Below are 24,436 nucleotides of genomic sequence, written 5' to 3' on the forward strand. Positions count from 1 at the left end.
CAGTGCTATTTTGCCGCCAAAAACGTGCTCGTAAATACGGGTGGAATACGTGTGACACCGGACCCATATTTACGAGCACGGGTTCGTAAATACTGGTGCAAAACGGGTGGAATACGTGTGACACCGGACCCGTATTTACGCCAGTATTTACGGGTGGGAAAAAATACGGTCGTGTGCATGAGGCCTCACATGGACTGCCGCGTCATCCTGGGATGTCGGACTGGATGTCAAGAGAGGGACGCGTCACCAAGACAACGGCCGGGTAAGTATGAATTTCTTTTACTTTTTCTGCGGAAAGGGCTGTCCCATCTCTCTATCCTGCACTGATAGAGAGAAGGGCTGCCGATTACTGCAGTGTAATTTTGCAGCGAAAACGTGCACGTAAATACTGGTGCAATACGGGTCGAATACGTGTGACCAAGGACCCGTATTTACGCGAGGACAAAAATATGTTTGTGTGCATGAGGCCTTACGGTGATGGTAAAACTCTTTAACCCATTAGTGACCGCCCATTCGTGTTTTTACGGCGGCCATTAACAGACTTCATTCACGATGCAGTAGCCTTTTTACGGCGCTGCATCGGAATAAAGTAAACAAATCGGAGGTAGTGGAGGCCTGGGAGCAGACCTGCTCGAACGGGTGAGATAAATATCCGTATCAATCCCGCTCATTTATCCCCTCAAATGCATCACATCTGAGTGGTTTTGGAGGGAGGGGGCTCCCTCTCACTCCACCGGCACCCTGTTAAACAATTGCAGGGTGCCGGTATCTTCTATGGCAGCCAAGGACCTAAAAAGCCCCCAGGTCTGCCTCCAGTTAATGCCTATTAGGCCATGCCAGATGCCTGTTCGTTTTACACGGACAGGCAGTAAAACACTGCAATGCAGTAGTATTGCAGTGTATTATAAAAACCGATCGGATGATCGCATAGTGAAGTCCCCCAGTGGGACTATTAAAAAAAGTTTAATAAACAGTTTATAATAAATAAATATCCAAAGTAAAAAAAAAAAAAAACATGAAAAACACACTTTCTCCTTATAAAATGCTTTATGAAGAAAAAAAAAAAAAAGTTAAAAAAAGTTACACCTATTTGGTAATACATTTAACCTCAAAAATGTAATTTAAAAAATGCAAGAACTACTGTTTTCTCTGCATCCTGCCTTTTAATTTTTTTTCTAAAAAGTGATAAAAAAATCACCAATAAAAACTTCAAGTCGTCCTACAAAGAAAAAGCCCTCATACAACTGCATCGGCGAAAAAATAAAAATGTTATGGCTCTTCAAACAGACACAAAAACAAATAATTTTGAAAACAAAGTGCTTTTACTGTGTAAAAGTAGTAAGACAGAAGTAAACAATATAAATTTGGTATCATTGCAATGGTAACAACCCACTTAATAAAGTTAGTGCTATTTATACCACACAGTAAACAGCGTAAATTTAGGACGCAAAATTGCTGGTTTTTTTTCTGTTCCCCCCCAGAAAAAAAAGTTAATAAAAGTTCATCAACAAATTATATGTACCCCAAAATGGTGCTATTAAAATATTCAACTTGTCCTGCAAAAAACCTTATACAGCTCTGTCGACGCAAAAATTTAGAAAAAGTTATAGCTCTTTGAATGAGGAGAATGAGGAAAATTTTAAAAAATAGCAATGGTCATTAGGGCCTAAAATAAGCAGGTCACTAAGGGGTTAAAGGAGGTTGTTTTTATGTATTTTAACCATAGAAGTGAATAGAGCAGCTTGTGAATAAGGGGGAAATGTATATCATCAGGTCTGGTTATAAATTATATTCACAGGTAATCTATTTTGTACACAAAAGTATAATTTGATGAGCATCAGGGTTGTGTGCTATTTTATGTCGTCAAAATGACTCACATTACCTTTAAGCTTGCTTTTAATCTTTTGCCTTTTACGGCTGTAGTTTGCAGATACGGCTGAGGATTTCCTTCGATGTTCCAGAATCCAGCTAATTTCACTTCCAGAAGAAAGACACTCTTTATTGTCAACAGCCTGCAGAAGGGAGGGAGAAGAAGTTATGGAATGTTATAAAACAATGGAAGCATTTTACTAAACTAAAAAGGCGTTGAGCATTTAACAGGTTTTTTTTAATTTATCCAATGCAACTATAATAAATTTTGAATTCAAATATCAATTAGAATTTGTTTTATTCAGAAAAAGCTTTATTGAAAAATAGAAGATAATTGTACAAAGTCACTGTAGACCTCAAAATGCGCATATTCTTTTATTAGTCTTTTTCTGAGTGAGATCACAGAACTCATGACCCTCTTCCGATATACTTCATGGTATTTGACAAAAGAGCTAAAAGGCTCTGTAGGCAAATTAAAAAAAACATTGATTATACAAAAGGCAAAAGAGGAGTCCTGAAAATAACTCAAAACGCTGACTAGGGTATCCACGGGAATGCAGGTGGAAAGTTATATCTTTCTGTTGGTTAGTTCTGCTACCCTTTTTTTCTGGCTTTTATTATGCATGACGGAAATTTTGGCCAACCTCAAATATAACTATAACTGCTTTGCTATAGTATAGGGATGTCACGATACCAGAATTTGGACTTAGATATCGATAATTTGTGTAGTATTGCGATACTCGATACCAAAACGATACTTTGCCAACAATAAAAATAAAAAAAGCCATTTTCTCATGTGAAGCGCGTGGAGTGATGAATTTTGAACCTCCATGTGCCTCACATTAATAGTAATTAACCCCATCATGTACCTCACACATTAACCCAAGGTTGTCCATTATGACTGAGGAACATGATGGGGTTAATTACTATTAGTCATAATGGACAACCTTGGGTTAATGTGTGAGGTACATGATGGGGTTAATTAGTTAATGTGAGGCACATGGAGGTTCAAAATTCATAACACCTCGTTCCTTACATTAATAAGTGATAGAAAGCAGTTTTTTATTTTATAACAGTGTAAACATGAATGAAGCTATAAATGTGTTCTTACGGTCGCGACGATACAGAATGTGTATATTTTATGTTTGGAGACTGTTTATTGTAAAAAGTGTTTTTTTTTTTTACTTTTTATTTCTTAACTTTAATGTACTGGCATATATCTATATGCCAGTACATTAGCCTTGGTACTGATAGTACACAGGCAGTTGGTAAGACATACCTAAATATGCCCCAACAACAGGAAATATGGTCAGACAGCCCTGGGGTCCTTCAATGTCCCCTGGGCTGTCTGCTCATATATGGTATGTCCCTCTATCGCGTCACAGGGATTCCCCGTGACGCGATCCAATGGGCATCCCCCCCATCTCATTTACCCCTTGAATGCTGCAGTCAGCTTTGATCGAAGCATTCAGGGGAAAAGCAGCAGAGATGAGGTTTCTTTGATCTCTGCCGTTAGAGCGGGCCTGCAGCTGTGTAATACAGCCATTGTCCCGCTCCTGACAACAAGTGTGCATGCAGTCAGCATGAGGTGACGTGGCCGGCGCTGCACTAATGAGCGGCAGCGCCACCACTGATGACAGAACATGGGGGTCTTTTGCAGTGTGCCCGCCATGTTCGGTCTTCAGTGCCGACAACCATTAGTGCAGCGCTGGTCGCGGCCGCACAGCTTAGTATCGAAATACATGAAATAACGGTAATGAACAGTTTCAGGGTGCACGTTATCTAAACAGTATCGAAGTTTCGATGCATCGTGCATCCCTACTTTGCCGTGTCATGCATTTTGTTTTACTTTGTTCAAAAAGAAAATAAAAAAAAGTGTAAAAAAAAATTTTTTATGTGCATATTAACCCCTTCCCGAAAATGGGCGTTACTGTATGTTTTTAGCGGTGCGTTCCCGCAAATGGGCGTAGAGTAACGCCCTGAGGATGAAGCGGGCACATGAGCAATATACAGCCGACATCCCGCTGCAACGTCGGCGATCACCGTACTCGCCGATCCACGTCGTTTAACCCCTTAAATGCCGCTATCAATAGCGACAGTGTCATTTAAGTGATTGACACAGAGGGAGGGGTTCCCTCTGTACCCCATTGGGCCCCCGCGAAAAATCACGGTGTGAGGATGGTTGCAATGGCAACCAGGAAGCCTACCAATGGCTTCCTGGTTGCCAGGTACGGGAGCCTATTAGATCCTGCCCAAGGAAGGACATAATAGGCTTAACTGTCAGTTGTAAAATGCCAGTTACAATAAACTGCACTACATAAGTAGTGCAGTATATTGTACTCCGGTTCAGAAGATCAGATCTTCAAGTCCCCTAGTATGTGTAAAACAAAAAAAGTGAAAAAAAAGTTTGATAAATAAATAAAAGTTTTATGTAATAAAAACAATAAATTGCAGTTTCCCTGATCAAGTCCTTTATAATTAGAAAAAAAAAATAAAAAAATATGCATAATAGGTATCGGCCTGACCTATAAAAATATCATTATTTATCCCGCACAGTAAACAGTAAAAAAATAAAATCAAAAACAATGACAGAAATTCCTTTTTTGGTCAAGTGGTTTCCAAAAAAAATGGAATAAAATGTGATCAAAAAGTCGCACGTACCCAAACCTGGTACCAATTAAAACTACAGTTTGTCACGCAAAAAACAAGCCCTCACACAGCTCCATCGACAAAAAAATAAAAAAAAGAGTTATGGCTCTCAGGATATGGAGACACTAAAACATTATTTTATTTAGAAAAAAGTTTACTGTGTAAAAGTGGTAAAACAAAAAAACTATATAAATTTGGTATTGCCATAATCGTATCGAACCGCAGAACAAAGTAAACATGTTGTTTATACTACCCCCTGAGGAAGCTAGACAGGCGAAACGCGCGTCGGGGCGCTACCATTTCAGGCTGCAGTGTGGGGCCATCGCAACATTTATCTCTATGGGTAAGCCTGCCATAATATTCCTTACGTTGTAAACAGACCTACTATGATCTATACATGTTCTGTACACTTGACTTCTTTTCTGGCAATTTTTTGCCTGACTACGACACTCTGGTCCTGATCTATCCTTGCTACTATGGCGTAACCTGCTTTGTAACCTCTTGAATTCGGGCACTTTGGAAACACACGGTCATGGATTGACCTTTGTGTTCCCCGTAATCTTTGAACCTGTTTTGTTACTATCAGGCTGCAGATACGCCACTACTAGATTATTTAGATGTTTGACTTGTGGTCTATGTTAGACATATATAAATTGCCAGGGAATTCTTTGGTGGGCAGGACACCCTAAATTCCATTTGTTTGAAGCTACCACACTGCTTCTTTTTTCAGATCCCCTTTGAATTTTACATATGTATTATCTTGTGTTGTATGTCCTAATAAAATTTGTAATTTTTTATCATATTTGTGGCGTAATGACTTCCTTTTCTCTAAGTTTTCTATGTTGTTTATACTTCATAGAGAACGCCGTTAAAAATGGATTTCTGCTTTCTCCTCCCAAAAAATTTAATAAAAACTGATCAAACTATCACATGTACTCAAAATGATACTAATAAAAACTACAGCTCGTCCCATGAAAATAAAGAATTCACACAGCTCGCCAACGGAAAAATAAAAAGTTATGACTCTTGGAACGCAATAATGCATAACGACGGCCCAGACTAATTTATATATGCAGCAGTTCTTCACCTAAAACCCCACGTCATCATTTGCAGCCCCCACTGGTAGACCCTGTAAATGCAGCAGAAACTATGATATTTTGGAGTCTGTGCTACATATCGGGCTAGTGAAGAAGTCAAAGATTAGGCAATGCTGGAGTGCGGATATTTTGTACAATACCACTCCAAAAACAAAATTGCGCTTTTTCCCCTTAGACCATTGCCGTTTGTCCAAATAGCCGTTTACAACCACATATGGGGTATTTCCCTAGTCAGGAGAAATTGTGTAACACATTTTGGGGTGTCCTTTCTCCTGCATTCCTTGTGGAAATTAAAAATTATGATCTAAATCTACATGTTATTGGAAAAAAAAAAAAAAGTCATTTTCACAGCCCAATTCTAATAAAATCTATAAAACACCTGAGGTATCAAAATGCTCACTACACCTCTAAATGGGATCACACCTGGGGAATTTCTACTATACTGGTACTTCAGGGGCTCTGCAAATGCGACATGGTCCCCACAAACCAATACAGCAAAATCTGAGCTGCAAAATCCAAATGGTGCTCCTTCCATTCTGAGCACTGCCGTGGGTCCAAACCACAGTTTATTACTACATATGGGGTATTTCAGTAATCGGGAGAAATTGCTGTACAAATGTTGGGTTGCTTTTTCTCCTTTATCCATTGCAAAAATGTGAAAATTCTAAGTTTGTGAAAAAAAAAGTAGATTTTCATTATCACAGACTAATTCTAATAAATTTAGCAAAAAAACGGTGGGGTCAAAATGCTAACTATACCCCTAGATAAATTCCCTGTGGGGTGTAGTTTCAAAAATGGTCACTTTTGGGGGTTTCCAATGTTTTGGCACCACAAGACCTCTTAAAACCTGACATGGTGCCTAAAATATATTCTAATAAAACGGAGGCCCCAAATCCACTAGGTGCTCCTTTGCTTCTAAGGCCTGTGTTTCAATCCAGTAGCACACTAGGGCTACATGTGGGATATTTCTAAAAACTGCAGAATATGGGCAATACATATTGAGTTGCATTTCTCGGGTATAACCTTCTGTGTTACATAAAAACAATGCATTACAAATGAATTTTAGCAAAAAAATTAAATTTTACCTCTACTTTCCTTCAATTCCTATAAAACGCCTGAAGGGTTAAAACACTTTCTGAATGCAGTTTTGACTACTTTGAGGGGTGCCGTTTTCAAAATGGGGTGTTTTATGGGGTTTCTAATATATGGGGCCCTCAAAACCACTTCAGAACTGTTCTCGTCCCTGAAAATATAGCCTTTTGGAATTTTCTTAAAAATGTGAGAAATTGCTGCTAAAGTTCTAAGCCTTGTAACGTCCTAGAAAAATAAAAGGATGTTCAAAAAACTATGGAAACATAAAAGTAGACATATGGGATATGTTAATTAGTAATACCACACAAAATAGTTACTATCTGTTTTACAAGAGGATACATTTAAAACTAGAAAAATCATAATTTCTTCAAATTTTCTCTAAATTTTGGTGTTTTTCACAAATAAGCAATGAATTTATCGACCAAATTCTTTCACTAACAAAGCACAATACGTCAAGAGAAAACATTCTCATAATCGCTTGGCTAGGTAAAAGCATTCCCAAGTTATTACCACAAAGTGACATGTCAGTTTTGAAAAAATGGGTCTGGTCCTTCAGGACCTGATGGGGTTAAAGAGTGACACAAACCGTACATAAAAAAAAGGACAATGTATTTTCTAACAGAGCACAGTATATTGAAATCTCGGCACTTGTTGAAGTCTAAAACAGCAGTAGATATAAAGATTGTACTGTAAAAGTATTATTGGTAACTATAATACAACAGAAAGAAAATAATTTTCAAACAGCAACACACTGTCCATAAGCGAAACAACTTTACGGCTCAGTCAAGAAATTTCCACAGAAAAAAAATAAATGTACAAAATATTGATAATAAAGACACAGATATAAATATTAAGGTATTAAATGTGACAGGCATGGGGATATAAAAGGGGAAAGAGGCAAATCTTGTGGGCGAGTTCTACTCAATAATAGACATAATGGAGACTGACTGATTTATATGCGTTCTGGCGCTCCACACAAATTTTACAAGGTATGGACTAATTGGTTTCAGTTTTTTGTAAGAGGGGGAGGAATTAATGCTATTGATTCATTGGAATGAAGTGGAAATATTGTCACTCATCCAGTTCTTGGCAATTAGTTTCCTGGGTTCTAGAGAAACACTGGAGGGTCATAGGTATAGGGGAGCCCTTAATATCATTTGGGAACCTAATTACCTGTGCCCAAAAACCTTGAATCTGAGGACATTGCCAGAGAAGATAAAAATTGGGTACGATTAGGACAGATGTCTACTGCATGTGTAAAACGCTATTTCCCGACCAGGAGAGACAAGTAGGTATGGTGGATAATACAAACTTGAATTTCTTTTTTTAACCCCTTCCCTCCATATATACACGGCACTGTTGTGAAGGTGTTCAGTTACGTCGCGGGCTCAGAAGTGGAGCCCGCACCATCACCGCAGGGTGACAGCTGTATAATACAGCTGTCACACTCCTCTAACGGCCAGGACAGGAACTGTTCTCCGATCCGGCCGATTAACCACTCAGATGCTGCGCTCAATAGAGAGCGCAGCATCAGAGGTTTTTACCAGTCGCAATCGCTGGGTTGCTATGGCAATCGGAGGCCAAATAATGGCCTCTGTGTCTGCCTTCTACGGAAGCCGCTGAGGACCCACCTCCGGCAGTGAATAATACACTATGTAGTGCAGTGTATTAAAGTAGCGATCGGAGCATCAAGCCTTCAAGTCCCCTATTGGGACAAGTAAAAGAAACAAGTAAAAAGTTAATAAAAATGTTATAAAAAATAAATAAAAAACACACAAGTTTCAAGTAAAATAAAAAAAAATAAAAAAATACTTTTCCCGTAAAAATTATTTTATTATTGGAAAAAACTTAAAAAATAAAAACTATACATAGTTGGTATTGCCGCGTCCGTAACGACCGAAACCATAAAACGAATATGTAATTTACCCAAACACCATTAACAAAAAACCCCCCCCAAAAAAAAGACAATCTGTTTTTACGTCACATCTCCTCCCCAAAAAAATGGTATAAAAAAAAAAGTGATCAAAAAATAAAAAAAGACAGCCTGTCCCGCAAAAAAGGAATCCCTGACACAGCTTTGTCCACGCAAAAATAAAAACTTTATGGGTCTTAGAATACGGCAACAGAAAATAAATGTTTTTTTTTTTTTTTAAAAGGTGATTTTATTGTGCAAAAGCTGCATTACATAAAAATAAACAAAAAAGGGGGGCGGAGCTTGCCGAGCAAGGTGATGGACGTGTAATCCCGGCGCTCCACACTACATCCACCGATTCTTCAGGATATTGCCCACTTCTTTCGGCTAAAATGGTGAGGACAGGTCGAGATAAGTCCAAAGAACATGCAGGTACCCCCAAATCCCACAAACAATCGTCCGACATGGACAAATACTTCGGCAAAAAGATGCCGCCTGCAGAGAGCAGATCCAAGATGGCGCCGACATCTGCACGTTGTGAGCAGGGAGAGGATTCAGATAGCTCATGTGCGCCTTCAGACTCGGCGGGGGATGCAGACTCTGTACCGATATCTAGGGCTTATCTGAAGAAAACACTGCTTCAGGCACTTATGCCTGTGATGAAAGACTTATCAGATATCAAAACCGATATGCATCACATTGGCCATAGAGTAATGGCGCTGGAGGAGGCTCACATTTCTAATGCTAAATATGGTGTTTCGGTTCACCAGGAGCTATCTGCTCATCACACGCACTTGAATAATCTCTATCTTCACATGGAAGACCAGGAAAATAGGAGTAGACGGAGGAATGTGCGCCTTCGAGGGATCCCCGAGTCAATTGACCATGATGCCTTACCTGCAGCGGTGGACTCTATTTTTCGCTCATTAATAGGTCCCGAGCTGGCTTTGGATATCACAGTAGAAAGAGTTCATCGGGCCCTGCGTCCCAGGCCTGGGGCTGGTGAACCTCCACGTGACGTCATATGTGGGATCTTGAGTTATGTTCACACGGCGGCCATTTTAAGAGCTGCAAGAGATGCTCCGGAAGTTGTATATGAAGGGACTAAGATCTTACTCTTCCAAGACCTGGCTGCGAGCACATTGGCCAAACGCCGCATTCTGAAGCCGGTTACAGAGGCGCTGCGTGCTAAGAAACTACCGGTTCGTTGGCTTTATCCATTCGGTCTGGCTACAATGAGAGAAGGCCGGCAGATCACCATCCGCACACCTGAAGATCTGGACACTGCATGGAAAAAGCTGGGGATAGAGCCTATGGAGATTCCGTCCTGGATGCCGGTGTCGCTGGATTTGGGAATGCCTTCAGTGCAAGAACCGTGGCAACCTACTCCCAAGCCCAAGTCTCCGAGAGGCAAGAAGACGCGTATGGCAGAGGACACTTGAATGTTGTCATGATGTCTTAATGTGATTTAGTTTATATTTCTACACAGAAATGCTGAGACTGTTGAGATTGTTTATATATGTTGGGCATTATATATTTTACTCAGGTAGATCCAATATACTGTGGCAAATTCACGGTGATAAGGGGGAGGAAAGTGTAATACGGTTATATGGGGGAGCTGGAGGCGATTGTTATAACAAGGATAAAGTCGGCCATGACTTGTACTCCCTTTATGTGTATGTATTTCTCTCAATCCTCCAGGGTTATCATGCGGTGACTCAATTTAGTATTAATATGTGAATCAGTATTGGGTTTATGTCTTAAGAGTTATGAAGAATTGGTGTGTTGTTTTGTACAAAATGGCAACTTTCTTCTCCCCCCCTCCCCTCTGGCAGGGGATTTGTTGGATGCTTAGGTGCATCATGATAGCACCTCCTATTTCCGGGATGATATGGAGGTTTCCTTTTGATACCATTCCTTATTGTTTTGTTGTTATACGTTTTATTGTTGATTTGGTCTTATCTCCCTGGTGGGGGCACTTAACAAATGTTCCTACAGTCAGAATGGTTCTAAATGTAAAATATCATGGGTAGATTACGTATTTGCTCCTTCAATGTGAAGGGGTTGAACTCTCCTCAAAAGAGATCACGTATTTTTAATTCCTTAAAGTTGAATACTCCGGATGTCTTAATGCTGCAAGAAACTCATTTTCGGCCTACACATATTCCAAACTTACCTAAGCAATTATACACACAATGGTTCCATAGTACTTACTCTTCAAAATCGAGGGGGGTTTCTATTGCTATACACAAAGACACTCCTTTTAAAGTAGAAGCTTCTTTGCTAGATCCTATGGGAAGGTTTGTTTTTTTGAAGGGTCACATCTCCAACACAAAGTTTACGATAGCAGCTGTATATGCACCTAATGTTGGACAATTGAAGTGGTTGCGCAAAACTCTTTGTTCTCTTAAAACGTTTAGCGAAGGTTATCTTGTTTTTGGGGGAGATCTTAATGTATCTTTGGACTCTGCTCTGGATTCCACCTCTTCTAGCATGAGGTTTTCCATACCTGCCATGCGTCACCTCAAACTTAGCCTGTCACAACTGGGGTTAGTAGATGCCTGGCGTATTAGGAATCCGTCCTTAAAAGACTTCACTTTTTACTCTACACCACACGAGACTTATCATAGAATTGACTATATATTCATTCCTATGGTCCTTGTTCCTTCGTTACTTCAAGCGGATATAGGAAACATAACGGTCTCAGACCATGCTCCGATTTCGCTTTCCTTAGAATTGATTAATTTACCTCGTAGGGAATGGACCTGGAGATTGAACGATACCATTATCGCAAACAAAGAGCATAGTCAAGCACTTGGCCTAAAAATAGAGGAATTTTATGGCTTTAATGATACTCCGCAAATCTCCAGGCCAATTCTTTGGGAGACGCAAAAAGCCTTTATGAGGGGAGAACTTATTGCCCTGTCCTCACGGGTTAAAAAACAAAGGAATGCTCAAATTTTAGACTTACTTCATAAGATATCTCAAATGGAAGTATCACATAAAAATTCTAACTCGTCTGAGGATTATAGGAAATTAAGTCAATTACGTCAGGAACTTAAGGACCATTTGAATGTAAAGGCGGCTAAGGCTTTTTTGGCGGCTCAAAGTCACATGTATCTTCATGGAGACAAAGGCTCCAAATTAATGACACGTTTGATCCGTCAAAAACAGTCCAAAACATTTATTGAGACTATAAAAGATGACAAAGGAGCAAGAGTGACTACCACTCCGCTTATAGCAAAGACTTTTCAATCCTTCTACTCCTCACTGTATAATCTGGGAAACCCGGTTGGGGACTTGGGGTTGACACCACAGGAGAAGACTAGCAAAATAAGGAGTTTTTTAGATTCTATCAAGGTTCCTGGCCTCTCTGAGTTGGACTGTGGGGAGCTCCTGGCGCCTATTACTAAAGAGGAGGTTGAGAAAGTATTGCATTCGATACCGTCTGGAAAAAGCCCGGGGCCAGATGGTCTACCTATTTCATACTACAAAAAATGTAGTCAGCAATTAGTACCGAAGTTTGTGGAAGTATGTAATTCTCTGATGAAGGGAGCTTCATTACCTAAGCAAGCATTGGAAGCTTTTATAACTATTCTTCCTAAAGAGGGAAAGGATCTAGAATGCTGTGGGAGCTACAGACCTATTTCGCTCTTGAACTGTGATGTGAAGTGGTGGGCTAAAATTCTTTCTCTTCGCATTCAACCAATATTGCCGAAGCTAATTAATGAAGAACAGGTGGGATTTGTGAAGGGTAGGGAAGGTAGGCACAATGTGAGCAGGGTGCTGCATGCAATATGTCAAATAAGGCGTCGGGGGCACTCTATGGTTCTACTTGGTACTGATGCAGAGAAGGCATTTGATAGGGTCTGTTGGGAGTACATGAGAGCTACCTTACTTAAATTTAATTTTCCTCCTGTGTTTATTGAGGCTATATTTTCTCTATATACTTCCCCATCTGCTAGAATTCAAGTGAACGGTTCTTTGTCAGACTATTTTTCTATTACAAATGGAACACGCCAAGGTTGCCCCTTGTCCCCGTCTCTGTTCTGTATGGTGATGGAGACATTATTGGCGAAATTAAGACAGACCGTTGAGATTGAAGGATTGAAGATGGGGAGTCATAATCATAAACTGGCAGCCTTCGCGGATGATTTGCTATTGTTGATTACAAATCCACTTGAGGCCTTTCCAAAAATAATAGACGTCTTTAATGAATTTGGAGAGATTTCTAACTTTAAGATTAATTACGATAAGTCGGAGGCTTTGAGCATTAATGTACCGGATGGTCAGCTCTTGGTTCTGAAATCTATGTCGCCCTTTAAATGGCCTTCACAGGCTATTAAATACTTGGGGATAATGATTTCTGCGGATGTATCCCAACTCTTCGAACTTAATTTTAAACCCCTTCTCTCCAAGATTCATAGATATATTTCTCAATTGAACATACCTTATATCTCTTGGATAGGACGGAAAAATTTATTGGCGACTTATGTGCTCCCACAGATCCTGTATATGCTGCAGAGTCTACCTATTGAGATGCCAAATAGCTTTTTCAACAGTTTCAGGAGTCTTTTTGTTAAGTTCTTGTGGAAGGATAAACACCCCAGGTTGGCTTATCGGCTCCTCACTCTTAAAAAAAAGCAAGGGGGAATGGCATTGCCTGATTTAAAGACATACTATGAAGCGGTCCAGTTGTCTAGATGGTCACAATTAGCTAATTTGTCTATAGGAGCTCTTCATCTGGACATGGAAAGAGCACTCCTCTCGGAGGATTTGGCTCATTTGCTGTGGGTGAAATTACCATTACCTCCACCAAAGGCACTGGTTAGTGTATTGACTAGAGGAATGCTTAAAGTTTGCCAGAAATCGGGCGCTTTGGCCATGTCTAGTGGAAATCTTTCTTCATTGGCTCCATTGGCTGTTTTACCACATTATGTAAATAAAACGCATAGTATGAGTTCTTCAATGTGGCAGACACTTAAAACTTATAAAGTAGCGGAGATTTTAGGTGTAGCAGTTATACCTGAATTGGATGTTCTTAGGACAAGACTTAGGGGAAATGACCCGAATTCTCGCACTCATAAGGTTAAAGTCCCCTTTCTACACCAACTTAATTTTAAATCGGTATGTCGTAAATTTTTGTCAGCTAACCTAGGCTCATATCCGGATCCCACGTGGCTTGAAAATTATTCTCTTACCCAATACCCCGACTAAGCCTCTGTCTAAGATATATTCTGGTCTCCTCCTACAACGAGCTCCATCTAAACCACATTTCATTAGAGAATGGGAGGTAGAGCTGGGTCCATATTCTCGCAAATGGAGATTGATACGATACTCTCTTATGCTCACGGGTTCTCTAGATGTGTGAGGTATCAGGAAAATTCGTATAAACTGGTGACGAGATGGTATAGGACACCTGCTTATCTTTATAGAATACATCTAGTTAGCACGGACGTTTGTTGGAGATGTGGCCTGGAGACAGGGACGCATGCACACATATGGTGGTCCTGCCCTAAAATTAAGAATTTTTGGAAGGAGGTGGAAATAGCTATAGGAAAGATAACAGGACATAATATCCGGTTAACTCCAGAGTTGGTTCTGTTGTGGTTACCAGTGAAAGATTTTACGCCTTCGAAAAAGAATTTGATAACTTATCTGGTGGCCACTGCAAAACTTCTAATTCCCTTGTATTGGAGGAAAACAGACCCCCCTACGATAGAGGTCTGGTGGTCTAAAATGCATCAACTATATAGACTTGAGGAGTTGGTAGGCTGGAATACTTTCACAAGGGACAGCTTTCTTAAGATATGGCAACCATGGAAGCAATATCTAGAAAAATTTTCCAGAAACAACTCTGGAAGCCCTGTTGTACTAAGGTAAACTAAATTAATATGTGGGGACTACGGGATGAATAATTTCTACACCATGATACTGGATTTATTTTGACGGATGAGACCAGGGACGTAGCAAAGTGCTGACATTACATAATTTTGCCGCCACCAGGGAGACTGTATATGAATGTATATTTTTGTTTTGTATCTATCCTTTTATGTATTATTATTTTCTTTCCTATATTTTGTGTTACTGTAAGCACACAGTAGGTTACTGATATTTGACCTGGAATGCATACCTGTTTTTTCTTTCACAATATATTTCATGAAGATATGTCGGGTATTATCCCTTTCGCTCAGAGACAATCTTACTAAAGATATTTTGATTCTTGTAACCTGCTTCATCGTAAGAATGTTATTACGATGGATGTATGGAATGTTGTTAATTGTTGTTTTATATGTTAATATCCTTAATAAAAGAGAATTTATAAAAAAAAAAAAAAATAAACAAAAAAGGGATGGGACAAAGCACATGCGCTGGAAGTGGCCCTCGCTCGTATTATACCAGCGCAACACTTTCCCGGCAAAATTTCCCTAACTACAAAAGAAGAAAAAGACCCCAAAAAGGTAGAGAGTGTTACAAAAGGGGGATAAAAAAGAAAACCGTTTATCAGTGCGACATCAGCCTGCGCACAACGGATTGCTTCACAGCGTACCACACATCTATGGATAATTGTATTATTTACCCCATTATTATACCCTCTTATTATACCCGGATGTACTCCGCACAGCTTATAATGTGGGGGCATATGTAAACTAGAATACCAATAAAACTCCAAACAAACTACTACCAATCCAAATCCATGCTCCAAATGGCAGTCTTTCCCTTCTTAGCCCTACGGTGTGCCCAAACAGCAGTTTACATCCACAGGTAAGGCATTATCATACCCGGGAGAACCCGCTTAACAATTTATGGAGTCAAATTCTCCAGTTGGACAAGCTGGGCACACCATAGTGGTGAATAGGCAGATCACTGGAAAAATTGCAATTTTCCCTTTGCATCATCCACTGCGTATTAATTTCTGAAAAACAACTGTGGGTCTTAATTCTCAATTCACCCCTTGATAAATGTCTTTACGCGTGTAGTTTCTAAAATGGGGTCACTTTTTTTTGTTACATCAGGGGCTTTGCGAATGAGACATGGTGTCCGTAAACCAATCCAGCAAAATTTAGGCTCCAAAAGACAAATACCACTCCTTTTCTTCTGACCCCGCCCCAATATGTAAACAGCAGTTTATAACCACATATGGGGTGTTACCATACTCGGGAGAAATTTCTTTACAAATGTTGAGGTTTTTTCTTATTTAGTCCTTGTTAAAATGAAAAATGTTAAAAAAGCAATTGCATACGCACTTATTAGCAGCTGCAAAAATATTAATACCTCTGCATTGGTTGCAAACCACTGCCCCTACAGTAGGGAACTGGGTAGATAAGGTTAACCAAATCTGTCGTATGGAAGAACTATCCAATAGAGTGGAAAACACCTACGAGAGGTTTTTGAAGATGTGGTCTCCGTGGATTCAGCGTAGAGATAACTTAAGCCGGCCAATTTTATAATTTTATAGTTTGATAATCATATAAATCTATAATACATATAGTTTTTTAAATTATAGGGTATAACTGACACTCATTCATTCACCCCCCCCCCCCCCTCCTTACCTACTTCCAAAAGCTGTCCTTATTACCAACCCTCTCCCCACGTTTGGGGTTTCCCCCTTCTTGATGTTTGATGTTTAATTATTTTCTATGTCATCATTTGGCGTATTTCTAAATGTACGATTAAAGGTGTTACTGATACGCTTTGAACTGAATTGCATAAAGTACACACTGTGGTTGTAATAAATGGCATTTATTTTGAGAGACCAAATGACAGAAAATGTCTAGTGTTGTTAAAGAAATATGTAATGCTGTGTAATGTTTGTTATGTGTTAACTGTACTATATACCAATAAAAACAGATTTGATAAAAAAAAAAAAAAGAAAAATGTTGATCTAAGTCTACATCTTATTGGGGAAAAATTTTTTTTTTCATTTTCACAGCTTAATTCTAATTAATTCACAAAAAAAACTTTGGGGGTCAAAAATTCTCACTATACCCCTAGATGATTCCTCAAGGGGTGTAGTTTCCCAAATGGAGTCACTTTTGGAGTGTTTCCACTAAACTAGTACTACAGGGGCTCAGCCAATGCGACATGGCGCCCAGAAACCATTCCAAAATTCAAATGGTGCTCTTTCCCTTCTGAGCCCTACCGTGTGTCCAAACCGCAGTTTGACCATATATGGGGTATTGTTTTACTCGGGAGAAATTGGTTTACAAACAATGTGGTGCTTTTTCTCCTTTAGTCCTTGTGGAAATGGAAAAAAAAAAACTAGCTAAACCTACTTTTTCTTAGAAAAAATATAGATGTTCATTTTCACAGCCTACTTCTAATAATTTCTGCAAAAAACCTGTAGGGTCAAAATGCTCACTATACCCCTAGATAATTTTCTCAAGGGGTGTAGTTTCCAAAATGGGGTCACTTGTGGCAGGGTTTCCACTGTTTTGGCACTGCAAGAGCTCTTCAAACTTGGCATGGTGCCTACAATATATTCTAATAAAAAGGAGGCCCAAAATCCACTAGGTGGTCCTTTGCTTCAGAGGCCTATGTGTCAGTCCAGTAGCATACTAGGGCCACATGTGGGATATTTCCTAAAACTGAAAAATATGGGCAATAAATATTGAGTGGCGTTTCTCTGGTAAAACCTTCTGTGTTACAACAAAAAATGGATTAAAAATGAATTTCTGCAAAAAACTACTTTGCTTTAATTCCTGTGAAATGCCTAAAGGGTTAAGACCCTTTCTAAATGCGGTTTTGAATAATTTGAGGGGTAAAACAGATAAAAACAAGGACATTTAAGCAAAAACACCGAAAAAAGGCCATACTTACAAATGGACACAGCCAGGTCAGAAACGCTGATGAAGGCGAGTGAGCAGGTGCTTTAAATAATAGTAGCCACTCCCACTAGTCTTGAGGGGAGTGGTATGTGGTGCATGGGATGTGTAGTAAGAAATAATAAATGAATAGTGTATGTGCAAGTGTAATAATGTAAGTGAAATATAGGGGGCAGTAATGAGTAAAGTGCCTAAAAAATGAATAATGGGATGCAAGTGTGTGAAACATGGAGGGATAGTGTGTAAGTCATGAGGCGCAACGTGTCTAGCCAGGTAGAAGCCTATTTGTGACGCCTTGATAATTCATAGAGCGGGCTACCCTGCTTGCTAGGCCAAACAACAACACACCATGCTCTCCCAGCATCAAAGACCTGGCTGTGTCCAAAAGAAGCGAATATAAGTAATAATGAAAAATACCTGGGGTATTAGTGATCATTTTGGCCAAAAGGACGCAAGCTCGCAATCCACGACAAGGATCCCCAGACTTGCGAGTCCCTAACTGGAGCGAAAAGCTCCTGATGTACAGACAAAACAGATAAAAACAAGGACATTTAAGCAAAAACACCGAAAAAAGGCCATACTTACAAATGGACACAGCCAGGTCAGAAACGCTGATGAAGGCGAGTGAGCAGGTGCTTATATAATTTGAGGGGTGTAGTTTTTAAAATGGGGTGACTTATTGGGGGTTTCTAATATATTAAGCCCTCAAAGCCACTTCACAACTGAACTGGTCGCTGAAAAAAATAGCCTTTTTGAAATATTTTTGAAAATGTGAGAAATTGCTGCTAAAGTTCTAAGCCTCGTAACATCCAAGGAAAATAAAAGGATGTTCAAAAATCTATGCCAATCTAAAGTAGACATATGGGGATGTTCATTAGCAACAATTTTGTGTAGCATAACTGCCTGTATTACAAGCAGATACATTTAAATTTAGAAAAATGCTAATATTTTTAGCAAAATGTTTGTGTTTTTCACAATTAAATACTAAATGTATCGAGCACATTTTGCCAGTAACATAAAGTCCAATGCGTCACAAGAAAACAGTCTCAGAATCGCTTGGATAGGTAAAAGCATTCCGAAGTTATTACCACATAAAGTGAGACAACGGGAAGGGGTTAAGGTATCTGAGGGAAACCTGGGCCGGAACAGCAAGGATTTAATCCCAGTCATGTGAAGTTTAGGTTACCTATAGCTTCCTCCCAGCGAGATTTACAACGCAAAACAATGTAATCTCTACGGTACAACAGGAAACCGTTTTAAAGGGTAGAAACAACGCCCTTAGAGATTTCTTTAATTAGGTGGGTGGGAATATAATAGTCAGAGTGACCAAAATATATAAGGGTGTGGAGGGGTCTTATTTTCTGCTTGGGTGATATTTAGACGCAAACTATTTTTTATGCATTTTTTTTTTTACAAAAAATTACACAGACGCAGAATTGAATTAAACCGCGCCTATGTGTTTAAAGTGCTGAGTGGCATTGCACTGTGCTATGTGTCTATTTCCAGACAATATATGGGTATGGGGGTTTAACATGCATTTTCCAGGCCTTCTATGTGCACGCCAAAAAAAGTCAAAATTATCCTGGCTACCAGAGGTGCAAAATGTCTAGAAACCCCTGGCAGCGAAAAGTTTAATATCGTACAATTTTGTATTTACTGCTCCTATGCAGATTTTTACCTTTGTTAGCAAACAAACCCTGTGTGTACTGGTCCGGCAGTCTGTTCACACTAGTGCCATGATCATGATGGATCCAAATAGACACTGATAATTATATAGACACTGATGTTAACCCCTTAAGGACGCAGCCTAGTTTTGGCCTTAAGGCTCAGAGCCCATTTTTCAAATCTGACATATTTCACTTTATGTGGTAATAACGTGGGAATGCTTAAACCTACCCAAGCGATTCTGAGATTGTTTTCTCGTGACACATTGGGCTTCATGTTCGTGGTAAAATTTGGTCGATATATTCAGTGTTTATTGGTGAAAAATTGCAAAATTTAGAGAAAATTTTGAAAAAATAGCATTTTTCTGAATTTAAATGCATCTGCTTGTAAAACAGACGGTTATACCACCCAAAATAGTTACTAGTTCACATTTCCCATATGTCTACTTTAGATTGGCATCGTTTTTTGAACATTCTTTTATTTTTCTTGGACGTTACAAGGCTTAGAACATAAACAGCAATTTCTCATATTTTTAAGAAAATGTCAAATGCCTTTTATTTAAGGTACCTGTTCAGTTCTGAAGTGGCTTTGAGGGGCCTATGTATTAGAAACCCTGATAAAACACCCCATTTTAAAAACTAGACCCCTCAAAGTATTCAAAACAGCATTTAGAAAGTTTTTTAACCCTTCAGGCATTTCACAGGAATTAAAGCAAAGTGGAGGTGACATTTGCAAATTTCATTTTTCTTGCTGAATTTCAAATTTATTCATTTTTTTTTCTGTAACACAGAAGGTTTTACCAGAGAAACACTACTAAATATGTATTGTCCAGATTCTGCAGTTTTTAGAAATGTCCCACATGTGGCCCTACTGCGCACGTGGACTAAAACACAAGCCCTAGAAGCAAAGAAGCACCTAGTGCATTTTGAGTCCTCTTTTTTTATTAGAATATATTTTAGGCAGCATGCCAGGTTTGAAGAGGTGTTGAGGTGCCAAAACAGTAGGAATCCCCCAATAGTGACCCCATTTTGGAAACTACACCCCTCAAGGAATTCATTTATGGTTGTTGTTACCATTTTGACCGCACAGTTTTTTCACAGCACGTATTTGAATTGGGATGTGAAATGAAAAAAATGTCATTTTTTCCAATAAAATGTCATTTGTGATCAAAATTTCTTATTTTCACAGGGAACAAAATACCCCATTTGGTTGCCCAATTTGTCCTTAGTGTGGCAATACCCCATTTGTGGTGATAAACTGCCGTTTGGGCCCATGGGAGGGCTCAGAAGGAAAGGAGCGCTATATGTTTGTTGGAGTCCAGATTTTGCTGGATTGGTTTTCGGGTGCCATGTCGCATTTGCAGAGCCTCAGGGGTATCAAAGCAATGGAAACCCACCAAAAGTGACCCCATTTTGGAAACTACACCCCTCAAGGAATTCATTTATGGGTAATGTGACCATTTAGACCCCATAGTTTCTTCACAGAACTTATTTGAATTGGGCTGGGAATTAAATAAATATATATTTTTTCCAATAATATGTCATTTTAGCTCAAAAATTCTTATTTTCACAAGAAACAAAATACCCCATTCTGTTGCGCAATTTGTTCTGAGGGCCGCAATACCCCATTTGTTGTGATAAGCTACCGTTTGGGCCCATGGGAGGGCTCAGAAGGAAAGGACCACCATTTGGCCTACTGGGGATTTTCTAGTGCGAAGTCATGTATGCAGAAGCACCTGAGGTACGAGTACAGTTGAAACCCGCAAGAAGTGACCCCGTTTTAAAAACTACACCCTTAAGGCATTCATCTAGAGGTGTAGTGAGCATTTTGACCGGAGACCTACACCCCATAAACTGTAATGTGGGTTCTCCCGGGTATGGCAATACATGTGGCTATTATCAGCTGCCTGGGCACACAGCAGGGCTCAGAGGGGAAAGACGAGGGGGGATAAGCTGTGCGGAGGGCATCAGGGTAAGTAAAATTGGGGTAAATTATAAACCAAGGGATGTATGATAAATTTTAAAACACTTTCATACAGAGCTCTGGTTATTCGGGACACGTGTCACATTGATATATTGTGTCCTCCCTTATCCCCCTCTTATAGCAGACTTTGCACCTCTTTTGACTTTTTCCCTTCTTGCCAGTTTGGGGAACTTCCCCTGGAAAGTGTTGCCGCCCTGGTACGATGCGTGTGGCCCCGCTTCCAGAAGTACTGGGTGCCCCCCCTTCTTGGTCCCTAAAGATTAGGTTCTTGATAATCACCTCTTGAAATTCCAGGAAAGTTCCCGTCTGGCCTGCACATCGACGTAGCACGTACGCATTGTACAAAGCCATCTGTATGATGTGCCCGGCCAGCTTCTTATACCACACCGCATGGCGCTGTAGGGCTTCAGGACTTGATCTGACAAGTCCATCCCTCCCATGTACCTATTGTAGTCCAGGATGCAGTCTGGTTTGGGGGTGGCCTTTCCTTCATATATCCTAAACCTGTAGGTATACCCTGATGCACTCTCGAAGCTTATACATCTTCACGCCATACCTTGCCCTCTTACCCGGCAGGTACTCGCGGAATTGAACCCTCCCTTTAAAATGTACCAGGGACTCATCAATAGAAATACACTTCTCGGGGGTGTATTCTTGGGAAAACCGGGCACTGAAACGGTCTAATAGGGGTCTCAATTTATATAAACGCTCAAAACTGGGGGTCATCTCGGTGTGGGCATGGCTCATTATCAGTATAATGTAAGAAGCAAAGTATTGCCTCATTTATTTATTTTTTTAGGTTCCAGTTCAGTTCTGAAGTTGCTTTGAGGGGCCCATATATTAGAAACCCCTATGAAACACCCCATTTTAGAAACTAGACCCCTCAAAGTATTCACAACAGCATTTAGAAAGTTTATGAACCCTTTAGGTGTTTCACAAAAATTTAGAGCAAAGTAGAGGTGAAATGTACATTTTTTTTTTTGTCAGAAAATCCTGTTTATACCATTTTTTTTATAACACAAAAGGTTTGATCAGAGAAACGCAACTTAATACGTATTGCCCAGATTCTGCAGTTTTTAGAAATATCCCACATGTGGCCCTAGTGCGGTAATGGACTGAAGCACTGGCCTCCGACGCAAAGGAGCACCTAGTGGATTTTGAGGCCTCTTTTTTATTAGGCACCATGTCCGGTTTGAAGAGGTCTTGTGGTGCCAAAACATTGGGAACCCCCCAAAAGTGACCCCAATTTGGAAACTAGACCCCTTGAGGAATGCATTGTAGTTTTCTTGGGGTGAATGCGGCTTTTTGATCAGTTTTTATTCTATTTTTAGGTGGTGTGGTGACTAAAAAACAGCAATTCTACTACTGTTTTTTTACAGCATTCACCGTGCGCTATAAATGACATTCACTTTATTCTGCGGGGCGATACGATTACGGCGATACCAGATGTTTATAGTTTTTTTTATGTCTTATGGCGTTTGCACAATAAAATACGTTTTGTAAACAATCATTCACTTTTTGTGTTACCTTATTCTAAGAGCCATAACGTTTTTATTTTCCAATCAATAAAGCCGTGCGAGGACTTATTTTTTGCGTAACGAACTGTAGTTTCGATCAGTACCATTTTTCGGTACATGCGACTTTTTGATCTATTTTTATTCCATTTTTTGGGAGGTGAAGTGACCAAAGAATTGTGATTGTGGTACGGTTTATTATTATTTTACGGCGTTCATCGTGCGGGATAAATAATGAAATAATTTTGTAGTTCAGGCCGTTACGGACGCGGCGATACCAATTATGTATAGTTTATTTGTTTGTTTATATATTTTTATTAATAATAAAGGACTGATAAGGGAAAAGGGGGGATTTTTACTTTTATTACTTTTAAATCTTTTATTTTCTTATTTTTACACATCTTTTTTTTACTTTTTTTTTACTTTATTACTTTGTCCCACTAGGGGACATGAGGGCAGGAGGCCCTGATCGCTATTCTAATACACTGCACTACATGCGTAGTGCAGTGTATTAGAACTGTCAGCTACTCACTGACAGCAAGCATAGTGGGTCCTGACGTTGTCAGGACCCACTAGGCTTCCGTCTATGGCATAGCCGGACGCCATTGTTTGGTGTCCGGTTGCCATAGTCACCATCGCCGGCCGCTATCACGTAGCAGGCCGGCGATGGCAGCTTAACCCCTAAAAAGCCGCGATCTCTATAGAACGCGGGTTTAAGGGGTTAATCAGCGGGGACATAGCGATCGGTCCCCGCTGTAGGAGCTGTGACAGCTGCTGAACAAGACAGCAGCTGTCACAGCTCCTGTATGTGTCGGGAGGACGGCCGAAACGGCCGTTACTCCCGAGACGTACTATTACGGCATGGAGCGCGAACGATACAGCTGCCATGACGTAATAGTACGTCAAGGAGCGGGAAGGGGTTAATAAACCCCATTTGACTTATTAGGTTCTAGTAGTTTTGACAGCAAGAACTGCACTATCTTTGCAATCAAAAATATCTAATGGCCGACGGAACCCCTAACAGAGGCTCTCAATGCTAGTGTAAACAGAGCTTTAGGGTATGTTCACACGGCCTATTTACGGACGTAATTCGGGCGTTTTTGCCCCGAATTACGTCTGAAAATAGCGCCTCAATAGCGTTGACAAACATCTGCCCATTGAAAGCAATGGGCAGACGTTTGTCTGTTCACACGAGGCGTATATTTACGCGCCGCTGTCAAAAGACGGCGCGTAAATAGACGCCCGCGTCAAAGAAGTGACCTGTCACTTCTTTGGCCGTAATTGGAGCCGTTATTCATTGACTCCAATGAATAGCAGCGCCAATTACGCCCGTAATTGACGCGGCGTTCAAGCGCCTGCACATGCCGTTACGGCTGAAATTACGGGGATGTTTTCAGGCTGAAACATCCCCGTAATTTCAGCCGTAACGGACACCCTCGTGTGAACATACCCTTACTCTCTCCCATCTGTCCCCTGCTTCTTGATAACCTAACACATGAGTTCAGGATCAGACTAAATTAGGGTTTATTTTTAGTCTAACCATAAAGAGACAAATTTATTAGTAAAAGTAGTTAATTTATTTTTTTATTGCATATCCATACAGCTTTTATAATTTCAGTTTAAGTTTTTTTTTTTTTTTAGAACAGGCTGTGATTTGTGTAATAACAGTGTTTGTTTTTTTTACCTCAGTTTCACATGTATGATGCATTTTTCTGTATTCCCCTTCAGCAGGCTCTATGTTTAATTGTCAGTGTTTCCCAAGGTCAGCTCCAGAATGTGAAAGCACTAACTGCCACGATATTCTCCCACATTCAAGAGCACCGGCTCTGC

General features: G+C 40.0%; 1 protein-coding gene across 1 annotated transcript in view; it reads right to left on the minus strand.

Annotated features, from left to right (window-relative positions):
• Positions 1-24,436, minus strand: part of SYCP2L (synaptonemal complex protein 2 like) — a 344,080-nt gene that overhangs the window by 158,236 nt on the left and 161,408 nt on the right. The window contains exon 25 of the mRNA XM_075828429.1: positions 1,883-2,012. Within this exon, the coding sequence (XP_075684544.1) occupies positions 1,883-2,012 (130 nt within the window). The remainder of the gene's footprint in view (positions 1-1,882; positions 2,013-24,436) is intronic.

Source organism: Rhinoderma darwinii, chromosome 5, assembly GCF_050947455.1.
Source record: "Rhinoderma darwinii isolate aRhiDar2 chromosome 5, aRhiDar2.hap1, whole genome shotgun sequence".
Taxonomy (NCBI): domain Eukaryota; kingdom Metazoa; phylum Chordata; class Amphibia; order Anura; family Rhinodermatidae; genus Rhinoderma; species Rhinoderma darwinii.